The sequence below is a fragment of the Erinaceus europaeus genome, chromosome 2 (genome assembly GCF_950295315.1).
Source record: "Erinaceus europaeus chromosome 2, mEriEur2.1, whole genome shotgun sequence".
NCBI classification, from domain to species: domain Eukaryota; kingdom Metazoa; phylum Chordata; class Mammalia; order Eulipotyphla; family Erinaceidae; genus Erinaceus; species Erinaceus europaeus.
Genome location: NC_080163.1, coordinates 181,277,176 through 181,298,194, shown reverse-complemented (window position 1 = coordinate 181,298,194; position 21,019 = coordinate 181,277,176). Strand labels below are relative to the sequence as shown.

At 45.1% G+C, this 21,019-nt stretch overlaps 1 protein-coding gene across 4 annotated transcripts in view; it reads left to right on the top strand.

The window, feature by feature from the left end:
• The window catches only part of ANKRD27 (ankyrin repeat domain 27), a 64,795-nt gene that overhangs the window by 6,841 nt on the left and 36,935 nt on the right, over positions 1–21,019 (top strand). For 3 of the 4 annotated variants that reach the window (XM_007539462.3, XM_060185665.1, XM_060185664.1), the window contains 11 exons: positions 2,588–2,719; positions 7,019–7,129; positions 10,474–10,630; positions 12,128–12,282; positions 14,309–14,368; positions 14,457–14,510; positions 14,609–14,674; positions 14,767–14,843; positions 17,620–17,741; positions 19,507–19,585; positions 20,090–20,222. In XM_007539462.3, coding sequence (XP_007539524.1) covers positions 2,618–2,719; positions 7,019–7,129; positions 10,474–10,630; positions 12,128–12,282; positions 14,309–14,368; positions 14,457–14,510; positions 14,609–14,674; positions 14,767–14,843; positions 17,620–17,741; positions 19,507–19,585; positions 20,090–20,222 — 1,116 coding nt within the window. In that variant the 5' untranslated portion in view covers positions 2,588–2,617. Of the gene's footprint in view, positions 1–2,587; positions 2,720–7,018; positions 7,130–10,473; positions 10,631–12,127; positions 12,283–14,308; positions 14,369–14,456; positions 14,511–14,608; positions 14,675–14,766; positions 14,844–17,619; positions 17,742–19,506; positions 19,586–20,089; positions 20,223–21,019 lie in introns of those variants that run through there. The other variant, XM_060185666.1, reaches the window with a different exon arrangement.

Below are 21,019 nucleotides of genomic sequence, written 5' to 3'. Positions count from 1 at the left end.
GAAGCAACTCCCCTGCAGGTGGGGAGCCGGGGGCTCGAACTGGTATCCTTACGCTGGTCCTTGCGCTTTGCAACGTGCGCTTAATCTGCTGTGCTACTGCCTGACTCCCATGCTAGATTATTTGTAAGCATTTTCCCTTGTATACAAGTTCGACTTGGCTTTGAGCACCAGATTGTGTGCTGTTATTATATTAGAAGAGGAAGATTGGGAATAGTGCTGGACAGAACACTTTGAATCCCTATTCCTGGACAGAGAGTTCAGTCATTGGCAACCAGGAGGACTGCTGTCCAAGGGAAAGCAGATGGCTTGGAACTTAATAACAGGAAGCTCTGTTCCGTTCACTGGCGGTACTTGCCGAATCTTGTGTGACTCCAGTTTATGCATTTGACTCTGATGTTTTGATGTAGCCTTCAGGGGGCCTTCCCTTCTTTTCCCTTGCTGCTGTGCTCTGACCTACTCTGTCTGGATATTTGTCATTTCCCTGGATTCATCTTCTCATCTAGTCCCCCTCTCCCCCCAAACATTTACTCCTGGGTTTTCTCTGCCCACAGGAATCTGTTCCTGCCTCCTGCCATTTCTCTGGTCTCTGCTAGAAATGCTTCCCTACTTTCTATTCTCTCTGCCCTCCCTTGTTCTGCCTTCTCTGTCTGGTCCTTACCTCACCCAGCACTGTTCTGGTACATTCTTTACTTCCGGTGCGCATTCCTTGTCTCACAGCCAGGCTGTTAGTTCTTCCATGGAAGCTTGCCTGTCACCTCCATCTGGGGATGGAGGTGTTGGTGCTCTGCCAGCATCTTGACGGAAGAGCAGAAAGCTTACCCCCAGTATTAATCTGATCATATCACATCCTGTTTCTTGCATGGTTTTTATCCAAAGCCTCTTTACTTTGGCGTTATGCCATGTTGAACCAACTGTGTCACAAAGGAAGAAGAATTTTGTTTCTCTGTGACTTCTGTCCTAGCAGAACCACAGTGGTCAGTTATTCTGGTAGGAACGTAATGCAGGGATTTGCTGCATTTTGGTTATAATTGAATTCATCACATCAAATACCTGAATTGTGGCAGAGCTGTCCCTGGGACTGAGGAAGGGACTGTGCATAGCATTTTTTTTTTTGCCTCTTTTTTTTTTTTTTTTTTTTACTGGGGTTAGGTGCTTGCACTACAAATCCACTGCTCCTGGAGGCCACTTTTTCCATTTTGTTGCCCTTGTTAATGTTGTTGTTGGATAGGATGGAGAGAAATAGAGAGGAGGGGAAAGACAGAAAGGGGGAGAGAATGAAAGATAGAAACCTGTAGACCTGCTTCACTGCTTGTGAAGTGACCCCCCTCCCCGCAGGTGGGGAGCTGGGGGGCTCAAACCAGTATTCTTTTGCCAGCCATTTTTATGCTAGATTCCTCTCCATAAAAGGGTTGCCAGAAGTTCAGAGGCCTCTTTCAGGTGGCCCCCAGAAGGGCCAGTAGTCCAAACAGCTGTAGTCAGTACAGGCTAAGGGAATTTGATGTGGATTCTGTGGGACTCTGTCACAGGGACATTTTCTTTGGGGAAAATGAAATATGTTTTCTGCCCACTTGTGGCTCCTGAAATAACTCAGAAGTCAGGTACACTTAGATTACGTGATGGGTGTAGTGGTTAAAAGGATGGGTGTTAGGATAAATTCCATGGGAGCTGCGTGGCGGTGTACCTAGTTGAATGTGCACAATGTGCACATTACTACATGCACAGACCTTTGTTTAAATCCACAGTTCCCACTTGCATGGGGAAGTTTTACAAGTGGTGAAACATGAATGTAAGTGTCTCTTTATCTCTACCAATTTCGCTTTGTCCTAGCAAATTAGCTTTTTTTTTTTTTTATTGCCTCCAGGGTTATCACTGGGGCTCGGTGCCAGTACTACAAATCCATTACTCCTGGAGGCTGTTTTTTCCATTTTGTTGCTCTTGTTGTTGCCCTTGTTGTGATTGTGATTGTTGTTTTATATAGCTGTTGTTGTTGGATAGGACAGAGAGAAATGGAGAGAGGAAGGGAAGACGGAAAGGTGGATAGAAAGATAGACACTTGCAGACCTGCTTCACCTCTTGTGAAGTGACCTCCCTGCATGTGGGGAGCTGGGGGCTCGAACTGGGATCCTTATGCTAGTTCTTGTGCTTAGTGCCATGTGTGCTTAATCTGCTGCACTACCACCTGGTCCCCCAATTTTTTTTTAAGTCCTACTACTCTGTCATGTGCAATTAACTAAACTTTGTCTTTTTTTTTTTTAAATTTTTTTATCTGTGACATGGGGCTAGTGATACCTATAGCTTTTCTGAGCAGTAATCAGCATTAGTCACCTGTAGTTATTGTGGGCATTGGAATGAATGGGAGAAGGATGCAAAGAGATTATCACAGTGTTTGTACCAGGGATGCTCTCAAATCACTGTTGTCACTGTGGGATATAGTTAGAGAGTAATTCCATTTTCCCTTTTCTTCATCTTTGATGTGTCTCCATGGAGTGTTAATCTATACTGCATGTTAGGGATCCTTGCCAGATCAGAACTTCTGTGTTACGTAGACCTGAAAGTGGTCATTTACTGCTTTTCTCTCTCACTCCAGGAGATCGACTTGGCCCCATCTGAAGTCCATATGGCTCTGTATGATGAAGATCTCCTGAAAAACCCGTTTTACCTGGCTCTTCAAAAGTGGCGCCCAGACTTGTGTGACAAGGTTGCTCAGACCCATGGCATTGTAAGTACATCGATCTCGAAGGTTGATCTTCTCCATGAGGTGTATAAGTGTATAGGTCAAGGACTGCTGACAAGGCCAAAAATATAATACTAGGGGAGCCGTGCAGTTACTATGCACAAGACATATATCAAAGCTCCCAGTCGTCACCTGCATGGGGAAAGTTCATGAACAGTGAAGCAGGTCTGCAGGGGTCTCTCTGTCTCCTTCTCTATTTCCCCTGCTCTTCTTAATTTTTTTTCTCTCTTATTAAATATAAGGAAAAGGAAAGTCATATAGGAAGAGTTAATTTAGTTCAAATTGTCTTGAAGTTCTTAGTAGCCTCCGGAAAACAAGAACCAAGTGTTTTCTTCCTTTTAAAAAAAAAATTAATATTTACTTATTTCCCTTTTGTTGACCCTGTTGTTTATTGTCGTTGTAGTTATTATTGTTGTTATTGAAGTCATCATGGTTGGATAGAACAGAGAGAAATGGAGAGAGGAGGGGAAGACAGAGAGGGGGAGAGAAAGACAGACACCTGCAGACCTGCTTCACCACCTGTGAAGTGACTCCCCTGCAGGTGGGGAACTGTTGGCTCGAACCAGGAACCTTATGCCGGTCCTTGTGCTTTGCGCCATGTGCGCTTAACCCACTGCGCTACCCCTGACTCCCAACTGTTTTCTTTCTTTCTCTCTTTCTTTCTCTTTCTTTCTTTGTTTCTTTCTTTGTTTCTTTCTTTGTTTCTTTCTTTCTTTGTTTCTTTTTTTTTAAATAATTTATTTCTTTATTGGGGAATGAATGTTTTACATTCAACAGTAAATACAATAGTTTGTACATGCATAACATTCCCCAGATTCCCATTTAACAATACAACCCCCACTATTTCATTCATCATTTTTCATGGACCTGTATTCTCCCCACCCACCCACCCCAGAGTCTTTTACTTTGGTGCAATACTCCAATTCCATTTCAGGTTTAACTTGTGTTTTCTTTTCTAATCTTGTTTTTCAACTTCGGCCTGAGAGTGAGATCATCCCATATTCATCCTTCAGTTTCTGACTTATTTCACTCAACATGATTTTTTCAAGGTCCATCCAAGATCGGCTGAAAACAGTGTCTTTCTTTCTTTCTTTCTTTTCTAAGGATATACCTTTGTTAGCTTTCAGAGTTTCTATTTATTTATTTATTTATTTATTTATTCCCTTTTGTTGCTCTTGTTGTTTTATTGTTGTAGTTATTGATGTTGTTGTTGTTGGATAGGACAGAGAGAAATGGAGAGAGGAGGGGAAGACAGACAGGGGGAGAGAAAGACAGACACCTGCAGACCTGCTTCACTGCCTGTGAAGCAACTCCCCTGCAGGTGGGGAGCCGGGGGCTCGAACCGGGATCCTTACGCCGGTCCCTGCGCTTTGCGCCACATGCGCTTAACCCGCTGCGCCACCGCCCGACTCCCTGTTTTCTTTCTTATACAGTCCTTCCGTCTGCCAGCAGAATCCTGATTTCTTGAAGTCCTTTCAGTGTTTATGGTTGGTTTTGCGATTCAGACGTCTTCTGAGATCTGTCTTTCTCTCTCTGTGTGTATATTTCTTTCTCTCTCTCTCTTTCACAGTGCCAGGGAATGAACCCAAGGTCTTACACATGCGTGTCACCACTACTAAGTGACCTCTTTAGACTGATATTTCTCACGTTATTTCGAGAGAAGCAAAGGGAGGAAAGGCTCATGCTGCCTGTAGTGCTCGATGGGTGATTCTGGGACTTGAACTCAGGGCCTTGCCCATGGTAGGATGTGTGTTTTAGTGGGTTAGTTCTTTCCAGAACTCCCTTGAGTTTTTCTGTTTTGGATATTAGAATTTATAAAGTTTGTTATTTAAAAAAAATAGGGGTCTGGGAAATAGGTCACCTGGTAGAATACACACTTTAAAAAAAAATTCTTTATTGGGGGATTAATGGTTTACAGCCAACAGTAAAGTACAATAGTTTGTACATGCGTAACATTTCCACATAACAGTTCAACCCCCACTAGGTCCTCCCCTCGGGACTTCAACCCTCCCCCCCTCCACACATACACACCCCAGAGTCTTTTACTTTGGTGCAACACACCGACTCCAATGCAAGTACTGCTTGGTGTTTTCCTTTCTGATCTTGTTTTTCAGCTTTGCCTATGAGTGAGATCATCCCATATTCACCCTTTTGTTTCTTTTTTTCCCTTAAATATTTAAATTTTTATTTCTTTTCCTTTTTTGTTGCCCTTGTTTTTATCATTGTTGTGGTTATTATTATTGTTGTTGCTGGATAGGACAGAGAGAAATGGAGAGAGGAGGGGAAGACAGAGAGGGGGAGAGAAAGATAGAGACCTGCAGACCTGCTTCACTGCTTGTGAAGCGACTTCCCTGCAGGTGGGGAGCCGGGGTCCCTGCAGGTGGGGAGCCGGGGTCCGTATGCTGGTCCTTGAGCTTTGCGCCACCTGAGCTTATCCCGCTTATCCCGCTGAGTGAGAATCCTAGTGGGTCACACTCTGGGCAAACATTGAATATATAAATTACAGTTGTGGTGTCACAGAGAAAGAAAGAAAGCGAGAAAGTGAGAAAGAAAGAGAAAGGAAGGAAGGAGGGAAGGGAAGAAGGAAGGAAGAAAGAAAAGGTAAAGCAACTATGTTAAATGGTAGGGCTGATCTAATTTAGGGAATAGTTCCCGTCTTTGTTCTATGATATTTTTAAAATATGAGATAAGATATTATGTAACTGTCTCTTGCTTAAAAAAAAAAATCTATGCTGTGGGATGTTGTTATCTCTTGATAAGCTCTGTGGGAACTGTCTTGTTCACCCTGTTTTGCTAGCTAGCACCAAGCAAATCGATTCTCATCACTAACTAGGTGCCATTATGGAGAGTTTTGATAAGTCTTTTTTTTTTTTTTTAAAGATGTATTTATTTTTTTACTGGCAGGATTAATAGTTTATAGTAGATATAGTTGTTGGCACTTGTGTGACATATCTCAGTTTTTTTTTTCTTTAAGTAAAAAAACATTTTTTTTAAATTATCTTTATTGAATAGAGACAGCCAGAAATCAAGAGGAAAGGGGGGAGATAGAGAAGGAGAGAGACAGAGAAACACCTGCAGCTCTGCTAGTCAAGTTTTTCCCCCTGCAGGTAGGGATTGGGGGCTTGAATCTGGGTCCTTGTGCACTGTAACATGTGTGCTCAACCAGGTGCACCACTGCCTGGCTTCTTTAATTTCTTTCTTGCCTCCAGGGTTATCACTGGGGCTTGGTGCCTGCATTATGAATCCACAGCTCCTGGAGGCTATTTTCCCCCTTTTGTTGCCATTGTTGTTGTTGTTATTGCTGCCATTGTTGTTGGATAGGACAGAAAGAAATCAAGAGAGGAGGAAAAGACGGAGGGAGAAAGAAAGACATCTACAGACCTGCTTCACCACTTGTGATGCAGCTCCCCTGCAGGTGGGGAGCCGGGGGCTCGAACCGGGATCCTTAATGTCCTTGTACATTATGTGCATTTAATGTGCTGCACTACCACCCGGCCCCCTCTTTAATTTTTTTATTATCTTTATTTATTGGATAGAGGCCTCTGCAAGGTGAACAGCAAATCTTTTTAGTGATTGGCTTTTGGGCCCAGCTTTCCCTCCCTTTTTGTTCTCACTATCCCCTTCCTTCCCTTTCCCTTTGCCTTTCCCTTTCCTTCTCCATTTTTGTTTTCCACCAGTATTATCGATGAGGTTAGGTGCCTGCACAACTCCACTTCTGTATTTTGGCTGCCATGTTTTTTTTCTTTCTTTCTCTCTTTTGATTGAGGGTAAAAAGCAGAGAGATAAGAGGGAGTAAAAGAGGAACAGAAAAACAGAGGAGAGACACCTACAGCACTGCTCCACCTCTTGTTAAGCTTCCTCTCTGTAGGTAGGGACCAGGGACTTGAACCCAGGTGCTTGAGCATGGTAATGTGTGCGCTTTACTGTGTACACCACTGACTGGCTCCTATTCTTCCCAAACTGTCTTCTCTTCCTCTGGAATCCTTCCTGAGCCTGATGAGGGATAGGCAGGGGTACCTGCGGCTAGCTGTGGGGAGCACCCAGTAGGTATGGAGAGAAACCCACCAGTGTGCAGGACTGGGCTGAAAGAGGGCTTACTTGCACCATACAGTCTCCTGTCTGTCCATCACAACCAATTCCATTAACTCTGGCTAGTGACCACTCAGATGTTCTTTTTTGCCAGGTTTCCAGAATTCCAGACAGTGCATCCTTGGATACATCCTGTTTTGCTAAAGTTGGAAATGAATCAATCCTTTTTTTTTTTTTTTTTTTCTCCCCCTTTAGGTCTTAGTTCCCTGCAAAGGAAGTCTCTCAAGCAGTGTTCAGTCTACTTGTCAGTTTGAGTCCTACATTTTGATACCAGTGGAAGAACATTTTCAGACCTTAAATGGAAAGGTACCCATTTCTTTGTGGGTCAGGTTGGGTCATTCATTTTGGTAAGTGGCAGTGTGGGAGGGATGAGGAATGAGGATCCTGCTTCCCAGTCAGCCTTTATATATAACGCACATGCACGCACGCACATGTACGCATGAGCGCACCAGCCTTTTGAGGTAGCGTGGGAGGGCACTTGACCTTGAATCAAGAGGCTGTGATTTAGTGAGTAGAGTCCCATCTGTACCTGGGTGAGTAAGGAGACTTGGCATCTCTTCCTCAGCCTCTGAGGCTTCTCTGGTCAGGTGGGGACTGCTGGGACAGTTCCTTAATGAGGTCCCGTCAGATAAGCTGCTTTATCCCAGTTGTCCTTGAGGACTTGTGTCTTGGTTACAAACTGGACTTCTGGATAAAATCTTAACTTCTTAAATTTTTTTGTTTGTTTGGAAATAATCTCACACCCATGGCTTGGAAGGTGGTGCAGTGGATATAGGATTGAACTCTTCAGCATGAAATCCAAAGTTCAGTCTCTTGGTATGGAATGTACCAGAGTGATGTTCTAGATCACTCTCATGAAATAGTAAATAGAGGGAGTCAGACGGTAGTGCAGCAGGTTAAGCACACATGGCAGTATTACTTTTTTTTTTTTTTGGCACTATTACTTTTTCTGAACTTTTTTCAGAAAGAGTAAGAACACATTGCAAAGACCATATCCCCGACTCTTAAAAAAAAAAAAAAGTTGAAGGTACATTTCTATTTATTTATTTATTTATTTATTTATTTATTTATTTATTTTGCCTCCAGGGTTATTGCTGGGGCTTGGTGCCTGCACTACGAATCCACTGCTGCTAGAGTGGATTTTTTCCCTTTTGTTGCCCTTGTTGTTTATCATTGTTGTTATTATTATTGTTGTTGCTGTCCTTGTTCTTGAATAGGACAGAGAGAAATTGAGAGAGGAGGGGAAGACAGAGGGGGGAGAGAAAGATAGACACTGGCTTGTGAAGCGACCTCCCTGCAGGTGGGGAGCCGGGGGGCTCGAACCGGGATGCTTATACTAGTCCTTGTTCTTTGCGACATGTGCGCTTAGCCCACTGAGCTACCACTTGGCTTCCAAAGGTATATTTCTTTTTTTTTTTTTTTTTTAATATTTTTTTATTCTCTTTTGTTGCCCTTGTTGTTTTATTGTTGTAGTTATTGATGTCATTGTTGTTGGATAGGACAGAGAGAAATGGAGAGACGAAGGGAAGACAGAGAGGAGGTGAGAAGGATAGACACCTGCAGACCGGCTTCACCGCTTGAGAAGCGACTCCCCTGCAGGTGTGGAGCCGGGGGCTTGAACCGGGATACCTGCACAGGTCCTTGTGCTTTGCGCCACCTGCGCTTAACCCGCTGTGCTACCGCCCAGCTCCCCCAAAGGTATATTTCTTACAGAACTATGGCACAGTAATCACACTTAAGATATTTAAGCACCGGTAGATGACTGTGCTCTAGCATTTTGCTCTTCTATAGAGTGCTCTGATTATAGTAGGAATATTAGTAATATCCTTTTACGGCAAAAGATCTTTTCATTCTTTGATACAGGATCACACAGTGTACATACATGGCTGCTTGTCTTTCTAGTTTCTTTTAATTTGGGGCAACTCCCCAGCCTCTCTGTGTCCTTATCAACGTTCACATTTTCTTTCTTTTTTTTTTTTTAATTTTTTTTATTGGATAGAGACAGAGAGAAATTGAGAGAGGAGGGGGAGATAGTGAGGGAGAGAGACAGACACCTGCAGCCCTGCTTCACCACTCGTGAAGCTTTCCCCCTGTAAGTGGGGACCAGGGCTTGAACCTTGGTCCTTGTGCACTGGAGTGTGTGCACTTAACCAGTTGCACCACCACCAGGCCCCCCAACTTTCACATTTTCATTCTGCTTCAGAGACACACCCCTCAGTGTTGGTTTTCTTGATGTTTCCCCCATGATTAGATGGGAGTGATGATATTGTCTGGGAAGCAGTGCCTCCGAAGGGTTGTTTGTCTTTTTCTTTGTGTCTCGTCAGGAGCACAGGATGTTGTGTCTGTCTCATTTTGATGTTAATTTTGAGGTGTGTACTTACTCCTTTCATTTATTTATGTATTTATTTATTTTCCCCTTTTGTTGCCCTTGTTGTTTAACATGTTGTGGCTATTGGTGTCCTTATTGTTGGATAGGACAGAGAGAAATGGAGAGAGGAGGGGAAGACAGAGAGGGGGAGAGAAAGACAGACACTTGCAGACCTGCTTTACCCCTTGTGAAGCGACTTCCCTGCAGGTGGGGAGCCGGGGACTCGAACCAGGATTCTTATGCTGGTCCTTGCGCTTTGTGCCATGTTCGCTTTACCTGCTGCACAACTGCTCGACTCCCCTTTCTGTCTTTCTCTCATTCTTTCTTTCTCTCTTTCTATTTTTTATTTGACAGGACAAAGAGAAATTAAGTGGGGAGGGGTTACAGAGAGGGAGAGAGGCAGAGAGACACCTGCAGATCTGCTTCACTGTTCATGAAGCTTACCCCCTGCAGGTGGGGAGCGGGGGCTAAAACCCAGGTCCTTTCACATGGTAAAATGTGCACTTAACCTGGTGTGCCACCATGCTGACCCCCATTACTTTTTTTTTTTTTTTTTTCTTCTAATGGCAGAAGATAGAGTCTGTGAGAGGAGGTTCCTTTCCATGGTAGGACTGGTTCTAGATCCCAGGGTGCTGGTGCTGTGACTTGATCCCTTGGAGTTGGAAGCTGAGACTCATGGGCAAGAAAGAGAGAGGGGGGGTTCGGGGGAGAGGGGTGGGCTACAGGGTCACCAGCGTATCAGGTGGGCCAGTCAGCACCCCTGTAACTCATGAACCATGCTGCTCTCGTCCTGCCATGGGGGTGTCTACCACTGTTGCCTGTGACTTGTTGGTTTATGTGTCCTCAACTAATAAAGATCTCAGAGGCTCCAGCCTATCCTGGACACATTGGCTCAGAAAACTGAAGCCCCATCTGCACTGCAGCACCAGATCACTTAGACCTCTGAGTTAATGACTTAGTGAAACCTTTTTATGTTTCTTTTTCTGGAGCGTATACGTTTTCTTCTACACACGGAACGGTCTGATGGTTTTTCAATGGTAATGTCAAAAAAGGATCAGGGTATTGTAGAGCCACAGCTCTGGGGGTGGGGGAGTGGGGGAGAAAGCATGATAGTGATAAAACATCAGATAGAAGTTGTTTTTTTTCCCCCCACAAACTCACATTGGCCACACAGACAGATTGGGTAAAGTGCCCCTTTAGAAGTGCTGTACTGGGGGCCAGACCAAAAGGGGTTGATGGTTATCACCAGCTGCTGGTACAGTGATGACTCCTTTTATTCCAGGATGTCTTTATACAAGGAAACAAGATAAAATTAGGAGCTGGTTTTGCCTGTCTTCTCTCAGTGCCCATCCTCTTCGAAGAAACTTTCTACAATGAGAAAGAAGAGAGTTTCAGCATCTTGTGCATAGCCCACCCTTTGGAAAAGAGAGAGAGTTCAGGTATCCTCTGCGAGGCTCTCCCTGGGTTTGGAAAATCGTGTTTGTTGCCTTTCCTCCTGGCATTTCTGTTAGAAATAACTCCGTAAAACTCTCAAGAGCCCTCTGGAAACCTGCACAGTGAACTTGACCAAGAGGCTGCCCTGAGCTCAGAAGTGGATTCGGTGTGGGGGTGGGGTGGTAATGCAGCGGGTTAAGTGCACACGGCACGAAACGCACAGACAGGGATCCCGGTTTGAGCCCCCAGCTCCCAACCTGTAGTGGATTCGCTTCACAAGCTGTGAAGCAGGTCTGCAGGTGTCTGTCTATCTTTCTCTCCCCCTCTGTCTTCTCCTCCTCTCTGCATTTCTTTCTGTCCTATCCAACAATGACAACATCAATAACAACAGCAATAAAACAAGGGCAACAAAGGGGGGGAGGGAATCAAATAAAAAAAAGTTAAAAAAAAAAGTGACAAAGCCCAAGGACCGGTGTAAGGATCCCAGTTTGAGTCCTGGCTCCCCACCTGCAGGGAAGTTGCTTCACAGCCGGTGAAGCAGGTCTGCAGGTGTCTGTCTTTCTCTCCTCTTCTCTGTCTTCCCCATCTCTCTCCATTTCTCTCTGTCCTATCCAACAATGACAACATCAATAACAACAACAAAGGCAACAAAAGGGAATAAATAAATATTTTTAAAAAAGGAAAAAAAATTCAAAAAAAGTGGATTGAGCTGCGCAAGGTTACCCAGGTTGGGTATTAGTTTTGGGAGGCACCATCACATTCACACACACCTCAGTGTGAGTGTTGTGGAAGCCTTGGCTGTGCCTCTGGGCTTCAGCTCTAGGTAGGGTTAGCTCTTGCCACATCATTACCCACTGTGCTCCACTACTGTGTGGCTTCTGAGGTCTTGCTTTTGTGTAATAATGATTCCTCATTTGCTACAAAAACTAGAGATAACATTTAAGATACCAAATGTGCTCTGAGGGCGTTATTGTCAGGAACCAGAGTCTCAGAGGTTTCATGTCCACAGTCCCCAATAACTCAGGGTTTGTCCTCAGAAAGAGTTGTGAGGGGAACAGACCCTTTAAACTCTGGGCTTCCTTGTAGCTTGAAATAAGTAGAAGATGGGAACCCCCCCCCCCCCATGTTCAGCAGGGAAGCAATTACAGAAGCCAGACCTCCCACCTTCTGCACCCCATAATGACCCTGGGTCCATACTCCCAGAGGGATAAAGCATAGGAAAGCTATCAGGGAAGGGAATGGGATATGGAGTTCTGGTGGTGGGAATTGTGTGGAATTGTCCTATGGTTTTTGTCAGTGCTTCCTTCTTATAAATAAAAACTAAAAAAAAAAAAAAAAAAGAAGATGGGACCCCAGACCCATGGGAACAGGACAAGGGATGTGGTTAACCGTGCCTATGAAGCAAAAATAGCAAAGGCTTCAGCCAGCCTGACCCTCTGTCTCTTTTTCTCTACCCTACCCACTGAGCCACCTCCCCAGTGCAGATTCTGTCTCTCTTTCAGAAGAGCCTTCAGCACCCTCAGATCCCTTTTCCCTGAAAACTATCGACGATGTGAGAGAGTTTTTGGGAAGACACTCCGAGAGATTTGACAGAAGTATCGCCTCTTTCCAACGCACTTTCAGGGAATGTGAAAGGAAGAGCCTCCGTCACCACATAGTCAGTAGCTACATTTTATTCTGAAGTTCATCCTCTGGGCTCACGTGGATATTTCGCTTCCCCCACCAGTGGGAATCTGCCTTAATGTTTGTCATTATAAATGCAGCTTCAGCCACTGTGGAAGGCTTGATAGCTGTGGAGAAGTGTGGGAAATGAATGCTATTATTATGTTAACCCCATGGGGAATTCTTTCCTATTCCCATTACACTTAAAAAAGAAAGTGTGGGGAGTTGGGTGGTAGCGCAGGCAGGTTAAGCGCACGTGGCGCAAAGCGCAAGGACTGGCGTGAAGATCCCGGTTCGAGCCCCCGGCTCTTCACCTGCAAGGGAGTCACTTCACAGGCAGTGAAGCAGGTCTGCAAGTGTCTATCTTTCTCTCCCCTTCTCTGTCTTCCCCTCCCCTCTCTATTTCTCCCTGTCCTATCCAACAAAGACAACAATAAACAACAACAAGGGCAACAAAAAGGGGGGAAAAGTGTATGTGTGTGTGTGTGTGTGTGTGTGTGTGTGGGGGGTGTTGGTATGCTTCTAATTCTGCTTCTGAAAACCCCTTCTGTTTCATTTGCTTTAATCCCCCCTGCTTAACACTGTATTCTATTTACATAACCACTGTATTCTATTTAGATAACCCCTGCAGGGCATTGTTTTAATCCCACTGGTTCATGATGTGTTTTTGCTCCGCCCCCTCTCCTTGTCACACCCTGATTTTCACCAGTCACTTTTCTCTCTACCCTCTCTACATCACATCCTGTTTACATCCTACTTGGCAAGTAAGTTAGTTTTAGTTTAGTCTAGCTCGGCTTAGATTTGCTGCGTCCTGCATGAATAAAGAGATACTGCCTACAGCTCAACCATGAGTCCCGGGTCGTCTGTCAGCGCCCGTGAAGCCAAGGGGGATGGGCTGGTGTATTGCACCAAAGTAAAAAGATGGGTGGAAGGGAGTGTTCAGGTCCTGGAACATGATGGCAGAACAGGACGGAGGTATGTGTGTGTGTAGGGGGGCGGTTAGACTGTTATGTGGAAAACTGAGAAATGTTGCACATGTACAGATTAAAGTATTAACTGTCAACTTTTAATTTCTTCAGTAAAGAAAAAAAAATGATGTCATAAAAAATAAAGGTGGGGGGAGTCAGGCTGTAGTGCAGCGGGTTAAGTGCAGGTGGCGCAAAGCGTAAAGACCAGCGTAAGGATCCCGGTTCGAGACCCCTGGCTCCCCACCAGCAGGGGAGTCGCTTCATGGGCGGTAAAGCAGGTCTGCAGGTGTCTTATCTTTCTCTCCCTCTCTCTGTCTTTCCTTCCTCTCTCCATTTCTCTCTGTCCTATCCAACTATGACATCAATAACAACAACAATAAAACAAGGGCAACAAAAGGGAATAAATAAAATAAAATAAAAAATAAAATCTTTAAAAAAAAAAAGGGTAGGGAGGGATGGGGAACCAGGCAGTGGTACACCCAGTTGAGTTTACCAGGCTCAAGCCTCTGTAGGGCGGAAGCTTCATGAGTGGTGAAGCAGTGCTGCAAGTCTCTCTCTGTATCTCCCCCTCATCTCTCAATTTCTCTCTGTCTTATGAAAAATAAAGATATTTGGGGGCCGGGTGGTGGCATACTTGGTTAAATGCCCATACACAGGTTTGAGCCTCCACTTCCCACCCACAGGGGGACACACTTCACAAATGGTGAAGCAAGTGTGCAATTATCTCTTTCCCTCTCTTTATCTCCCCCTCTCAATTTCTTTGTCCTATTTAATAAATATTAGACAGAAAGAGAAAAAAAAAAAAAAAGGAAAAACTGGCCTTTGGGAACAGTAGTATTGGCACTGAGCCCCATCGAAAACCCTGGTGGCAATAAAAAAAAAATGAAAGAAATCTGAAAATCAAAGATCTTGTACTTGATCAAGTTGCATTAGCACTGAAAGCTTGTCAGCCAAGAAATCCCTCCTGTAACACTTCTTGTCCCGGGCTACGTTACTTGCCCTGGTTTTTGGGTCCTGGCCTCCAAGTGACCTGTGTCTGCTCTGTATCTACAGGACTCTGTGAACTCTCTCTACACCAAATGCCTCCAGCAGCTCCTGAGGGACTCTCACTTGGTGAGTGGCTGTGACAACAAAGCAGAGGGACCTATCTTTTGCCCTCATGTAGACCCCGCTCTCTAAACCTCCTTTCCTGGTCTTCTAGAAAATGCTGGCTAAGCAGGAGGCCCAGATGAACCTGATGAAACAGGCAGTGGAGGTAAAGGTGGAGGAGTCGTCCCAGGGGAGGGGGGTAGCTGCCCTTGTTGCCCACCTCCTCCCCTGACACACCTCAACTGGACTCCATTGGCTTCACAGATGTATGTCCATCACGACATCTATGATCTGATCTTCAGATACGTGGGGACCATGGAAGCCAGTGAGGTAGGTTCTAAAATTGTCACCATTCAGGATGGAAGCCTTGCTTTGTGCTTTTCTTCTAGACCCCTGATGCTTCCTTAAAAATCTGTTGTTAGGATGCGGCCTTTAACAAAATCACAAGAAGCCTTCAAGATATTCAGCAGAAAGATATTGGTGTGAAGCCTGAATTCAGGTAAGGGTGGCGCTATAGCAGGTAATGTCCCCACAGACTAGGTGCCATTGTCTCCTGGAATCAGGGCCCTTGGCAGTGGCCCATTGATGTGACTTAGCTCACACTAAGTAGCAATGAGAGCACTGGGGCTTGAACCTGGGACCTTTGGTACTTCAGGCATCAGATTTTTAAAAAATATTTATTTATTTATTCCCTTTTGTTGCCCTCGTTGTTTTATTGTTGTAGTTATTACTGTTGTTGATGTCGTTGTTGGATAGGACAGAGAGAAATGGAGAGAGGAGGGCAAGACAGAGAGGGGGAGAGAAAAATAGAGACCTGCAGACCTGCTTCACGGCCTGTGAAGTGACTCCCCTGCAGGTGGGGAGCAGGAGGCTCGAACCGGGATCCTTATGCTGGTCCTTGTGCTTTGCCCCATCTGCGCTTAACCCGCTGTGCTACCGCCTGACTCCCAATCAGATTCTTTTTTGAATAATCATTATGCTATCTTCCCCAGCCCAGCATACAGTTGCTTCAGATCAGAGATACTGGGCAGGTGGGCTTGGTGCTGTCAACTGCACTTGTGTGACAGTGTGTCAGCTGGGTAGAAGTTAACAGGGGTGGGGGTTCTACACAGCTGGTCCCTAGGTGGACACACAGCGCCCCCAGGTGGGAGACCCATGCAGATGCCTTCTCCTCACCTGTCCATCTGAAGGAGCCTGCCATCTGATCACCTCCTTTTGAATGGATTTTAGTATCACTTGTAAGCAATTTCAATTTCATTAGGATATGAAAATATCTAAATTGTTTATGTTTAAACTTGTTTTTCACTTTGAGTTACTTCACTCTGGGATAAGGATTAACAACAACAGTTTTTTTGTTTCTGATTTTTTTTTTTTTTGCCTCCAGGGTTATTGCTGGGGCTCAGTGCCTGCACTATGAATCCACTGCTCCTGGAGACCATTTTCCCCCCTTTTGTTGCCCTTGTTGTAGCCTTGTTGTGGTTATTATTGTTGTTGTTGATGTCATTCATTGTTGGATAGGACAGAGAGAAATGGAGAGAGGAGGAGAAGACAGAGGGGGGAGAGAAAGACAGACACCTACAGACCTGCTTCATTGCCTGTAAAGCGACTCCCCTGCAGGTGGGGAGCTGGGGGCTCGAACCGGGATACTTATGCCGGTTCTTGCGCTTTGCACCATGTGCGCTTAACCCACTGTGCTACCGCCCGACCCCCTGTTTCTGATTTTCTGATGCAACTCTGTCACCTGGCAGCCTGAATGGGACTTGTCTTTGTGTTTTATTAGATTTAATAGTGATTTATGAGGAGCCAGCAGGTGACCTAGCTAAAAGGGCAAAGTGCGCACATTAAGATGCTCAAGGACCTGGGTTCAAGCCTTTCGTTCTCACCTGCAGGGGAGAAGCTTTTTAAGTGGTGAAACAGTGATGCAGCAGTCTCTCTTTCACTCCCTCTCTTTAAAAAGACATTTTTATTTATTTTTGGATTGAGGAAGTTGAGAAGGGGAGGGGAGGTAGAGAGGAAGAGAGACATCTGCAGCTCTGTTTCACCATTTGTGGAGTTTTCCCTCTGCAGGTGGGGAGCAAGGGCTTGAACCTGCATCCTTGCACACTGTAATGTGAGTGCTTAGCCAGGTGCGCCAATGCCTGACTCTATTCCCCTCCTTCTTTTTTTCTGTCTCTATCATATAAAAGGAAGGAAGGAGGGAAGGAAGGGAGGGAGGGAGGAAAGAAGGAAGGAAGGAAAGAAATAGTTGTTTATAAGGTTACAGGATAAAGGGGACTTTTAAGTTGTCATGCTTAGCCACTGACTTGAATAAAAACACTTCTGTTTCTTTTTTAAGATTTTTTTTTTATATTTATTTATTCCCTTTTGTTGCCCTTGTTGCTTTATTGTTGTGGTTATTATTGATGTCATCGTGGTTGGATAGGACAGAGAGAAACTGAGAGAGGAGGGGAAGACAGAGAGGAGTAGAGAAAGATAGACACCTGCAGACCTGCTTCACCACTTGTGAAGTGACTCCCCTGCAGGTGGAGAGCCAGGGGATCAAACCGGGGTTCTTTTGCCGGTCCTTGCACTTTGCACCACCTGCGCTTAACCTGCTGCGCTACCGCCTGACTCCCTCTGAGTTCTTTTTATTATTATTATCTATTTATTTATTAGATAGAGACACTCAGAAATCGGAAGGGAAAGGGAAGATAAGAGAGACACCTGCAGCCCTGCTTCACCACTCACAAAACTTTTCTCCTTCAGGTTGGGATGAGGGGCTCGAACCCACCTCCTTGTGCACTGTAACATGTGCACTCAACAAGGTGTGCCACCACTCAGCCCTCCTGCCTCCTGGAGTTTCTTTTTTTATTTTTCATTACCTGCAGTTTGTTGTAAGACATGCACACCTGGAGTCGGGTGGTAGCACAGGTGATGTAAAACGCAAGGACCGGCATAAGGATCCCTGTTCAAGCCCCCAGCTCCTCACCTGCAGGGGAGTCGCTTCACAAGCGGTGAAGCAGGTCTGCAGGTGTTTATCTTTCTCTCCCCCTCTCTGTCTTCCCCTCCTCTCTCCATTTCTCTCTGTCCTATCCAACAACAACAACAATAACTACAACAATATTACAAGGGCAACAAAAGGAAATAAATAAATATTGAAAAAAAGTAAAAAAACAAAAAGAGCCACAATTGTCAAAAAAAAAAAAAAAGACATGCACACCTGAACTTCGTTGCTAGAGCAAGGAAGAAGGGCATTCATGCTGTGGCGTTGTCACTTTGCAAATTGTATATTGCAGCTTCAATATACCACGTGCCAAGAGGGAACTGGCTCAGTTGAACAAGTGCACATCCCCACAACAGAAGCTGGTTTGTCTGCGAAAAGTGGTGCAGCTGATTACACAGTCTCCCAGCCAGAGAGGTGTGTGCTGGGGGAAAGGCCTGGTGGTGGGTAGATGCTTAATTGCAGATGTAAATGTCTATTACAGAGCAGTGTCATCTTGTAAGGAAGGTCTTTAGATGGGCTGATGGAGCAGAGGGGCATTCCAGTGTGAGCATAGTTCTGATGAGTGGGTACCCAGTGAGGGGAATGAGAGGGGCAGGTTAGGCACCACTAGGGTAAGAAAAGGATTATGGAGAACAACGCTCTTAAAACTAGAACCATGGGGGAGTCGGGTGGTAGTGCAGTGGGTTAAGTGCACTTGGCGCAAAGTGCAAGGACTGGCATAAGGATCCCGATTCGAGCCCTTGGCTCCCCACCTGTAGGGGAGTCGCTTCACAGGTGGTGAAGCAGGTCTGCAGGTGTCTATCTTTCTCTCCCCCTCTCTGTCTTCCTCTCTTCTCTCCATTTCTCTGTTCCTATCTAACAACGACAACATCAGTAATAACTACAACAATAAAACAACAAGGGCAACAAAAGGGAATAAATAAATAAATAAATATTAAAAAACAAAACAAAACTAGAACCAGGGACTAGTGAGATAGCTCATCTGGACTGGGCTCTGCTGTGTCATGTGCTAGACCCAGGTTCGAGCCTGGCCCCCACTGCACTGAAGGATGCTTTGGTGTTGTGGTCTCTTTCATTCTCTGTTTCTATCTAAATGAACACACATGCAAACAAAAGGGTGAGGGAGATAGCATAATGGTTACGCAAACAGACTCTCACGCCTGAGACTTCAAAGTCCCAGGTTCAGTCCCCCTGCACTACCATAAGCCAGAGCTGAGCAGTGCTCTGGTGTTTTTTCTCTGTGTCTCTCTCTATCTGCATCTCTCTCTTAAATAAGTAAATAAATAAATACAAAAAAACCTTCATAACTAGAGCCAGGTTGGCTCTGTTCTCCCTAGTATTGCATAGAGTTAAAAAAAAAAAAAGTGCCTGAGGCTCCAGAGTCCCAGGTTCAATCCCCTGCACCACCATAAACCAGAACTGACCAGTGCCCTGATTAAAAAACAAACAAACAACCCCCCCCAAAAAAAAAAAAAAACCTATTGTAAGAGGTTAAGCAAAATTAGTAAAATGGAAGAGAGGGGGCACACCTGTGTCTGTTAGATGGGGGATGAGCTTTCAAGCTTAGTGAGTGGAATAGACAGGAGTGTAGCTGGAACACAGCCAACTGTAGTTCTTTTCAGAAGAGGGCGTTGGCCCTGTAGCCAAACATGCACTGGTGGCTTTACTGCCGACCTCTCTGCAAAGTGTGCAGGAAGAAACTGCCGGAGAATCCGGAAGAAGACAGGGTAGTGGGGCTGGGAGGGGCTGTCACGGTTAACAGTGTGGGTGCTGTTTGCATTTTTTAAAATGTGTGAATGGATCAATAAAACAAAGTCTCAAAATGACAACAGCATCAGGCTCTGCAATGTGTTCCATGAAAATGATCTCGGGAGAGTAGAGGCAAAGGAAGGTGCACTTTGTGTCTACTGTCACCAACTTCCCTGGGCCCTTTATCCATCCAGGAAGGTGGTGAGAGGTGGTCTTCTTGGGGTTTCCTTCTTGTGCAGGTGTCCGGAGAATGTCTGGTATTCATTTTCCCTTTGAATCTGACACCTATTCAAGACACGGCAAAGGAGATTGTGCAGTGGAATTTCTCCCTGCTGTGTAATCTTACTGGGCTGAGTGGGGGTGGGGAGCTGATGTGCTCCTTGGCCCACTTGAGTCTCATGATGGCTTTGAACGTGTCTCCCCCTTGCAGTTAACTTGGAGACCGTGTGTGCTGATGATCTGCTGTCAGTCCTGCTATATTTGCTTGTGAAGACAGAGATCCCTAATTGGTAACAATTTTTGCTAAAATACTTCTTCAGAATGGCAGCGCTATTCTGTTGTGACTTGAGTGTAACTCTAGGAAATGGAGTGTCTTTTCTGAGCCAGGGGCACTGCCTGTCCTCCTTTCATTCTGCAATGGGGGCAGGTGACTCTTCCCCCATTACAGCTGAGGAAGCTGAGGCCTAGAGAGCTTATCATTCTTACTCTAGAGCACACAGCCAGTCAGGCAAAGTGGGAAACTGACTCCAGTGGGGAACTGACTGACTCCAAAGCTCATGCCCTTCTCACAGCTCACTTTCAGTAAACAGCTTTCTAAAAACTTAACCGACCTCAGGAAAGTAGCCAGCACTTTTATTTATTTCCCTCATCGCATCCATTCTAAATGGAGACGAAGGGAGGTCCGCTGTCAACTTCCCAGCCCCCAGTCACCCTAGTCAGTAGTAACATGAACGCTGCAGAAATATTTTAATGGTATCTGCAGCAATCAAATAATAGTATCTTTGTCTTTTTAGGATGGCAAATTTGAGTTATATCAAACACTTCAGATTTAGCAGTTCGGCGAAGGATGAATTAGGATACTGCCTGACTTCTGTTGAGGCTGCAATTGAATATATCCGACAAGGAAGCCTCTCTGTGAAGCCACTGGTAAGATGTCCCTTCTGCCCAGGATTTTCTCTCAAAACTATTTTTTAAAATTTTATTTTATTTTATTTATTTAGGATAGAAATAGAGAAATTGGGGAGTCAGCCAGTAGCGCAGTGGGTTAAGCGCAGGTGGCACAAAGTGCAAGGACCGGCATAAGGACCCTGGTTCGAGCCCCTGGCTCCCCACCTGCAGGGGAGTTGCTTCACAAGTGGTGAAGCAGGTTTGCAGGTGTCTGTCTTTCTCTTCCCTTCTCTGTCTTCCCCTCCTCTCTCCATTTCTCTCTGTCCTATCCAACAATAACAACAATAATAACTACAACAATAAGGGCAACAAAAGGGAATAAATAAATAAAAGAAAAAAGAAAAAAAAGAAATAGAGAAATTGAGAGGGATGGGGGAGATAAAGAGGGAGAAAGAGAGCCACCTGCAGCGATGCTTCACTGTTTGTGAATCTTCCCTAGAAAATAGGGTGCAAGTGCAGGGGCAGGGGGTATGGGCAAGCTGTCTCAAGGCAGAAGTTTGAGAGAGGAAGTGGTGACCATTTTACTTATTTATTTTTCATTGCGACCCATGTTAGTTATCTCTAGGGCTCTGGTGCACTATGAAATCACCACCACCCTCAGCCATCTTTTTCTATTTTATTTGATGGGACAGAGACAAATTTGAGAGGTGAAGGGGAAATAGGGAGAAAGAGAGACAACTGCAGACCTGCTTTTGTGCTTATGAAGGATTCCCCCTGTCGATGGGGAGTGGGGCCTCAAACTGAGGTTCTTGTGCCCCAGTCAGGTGACTAGGAAG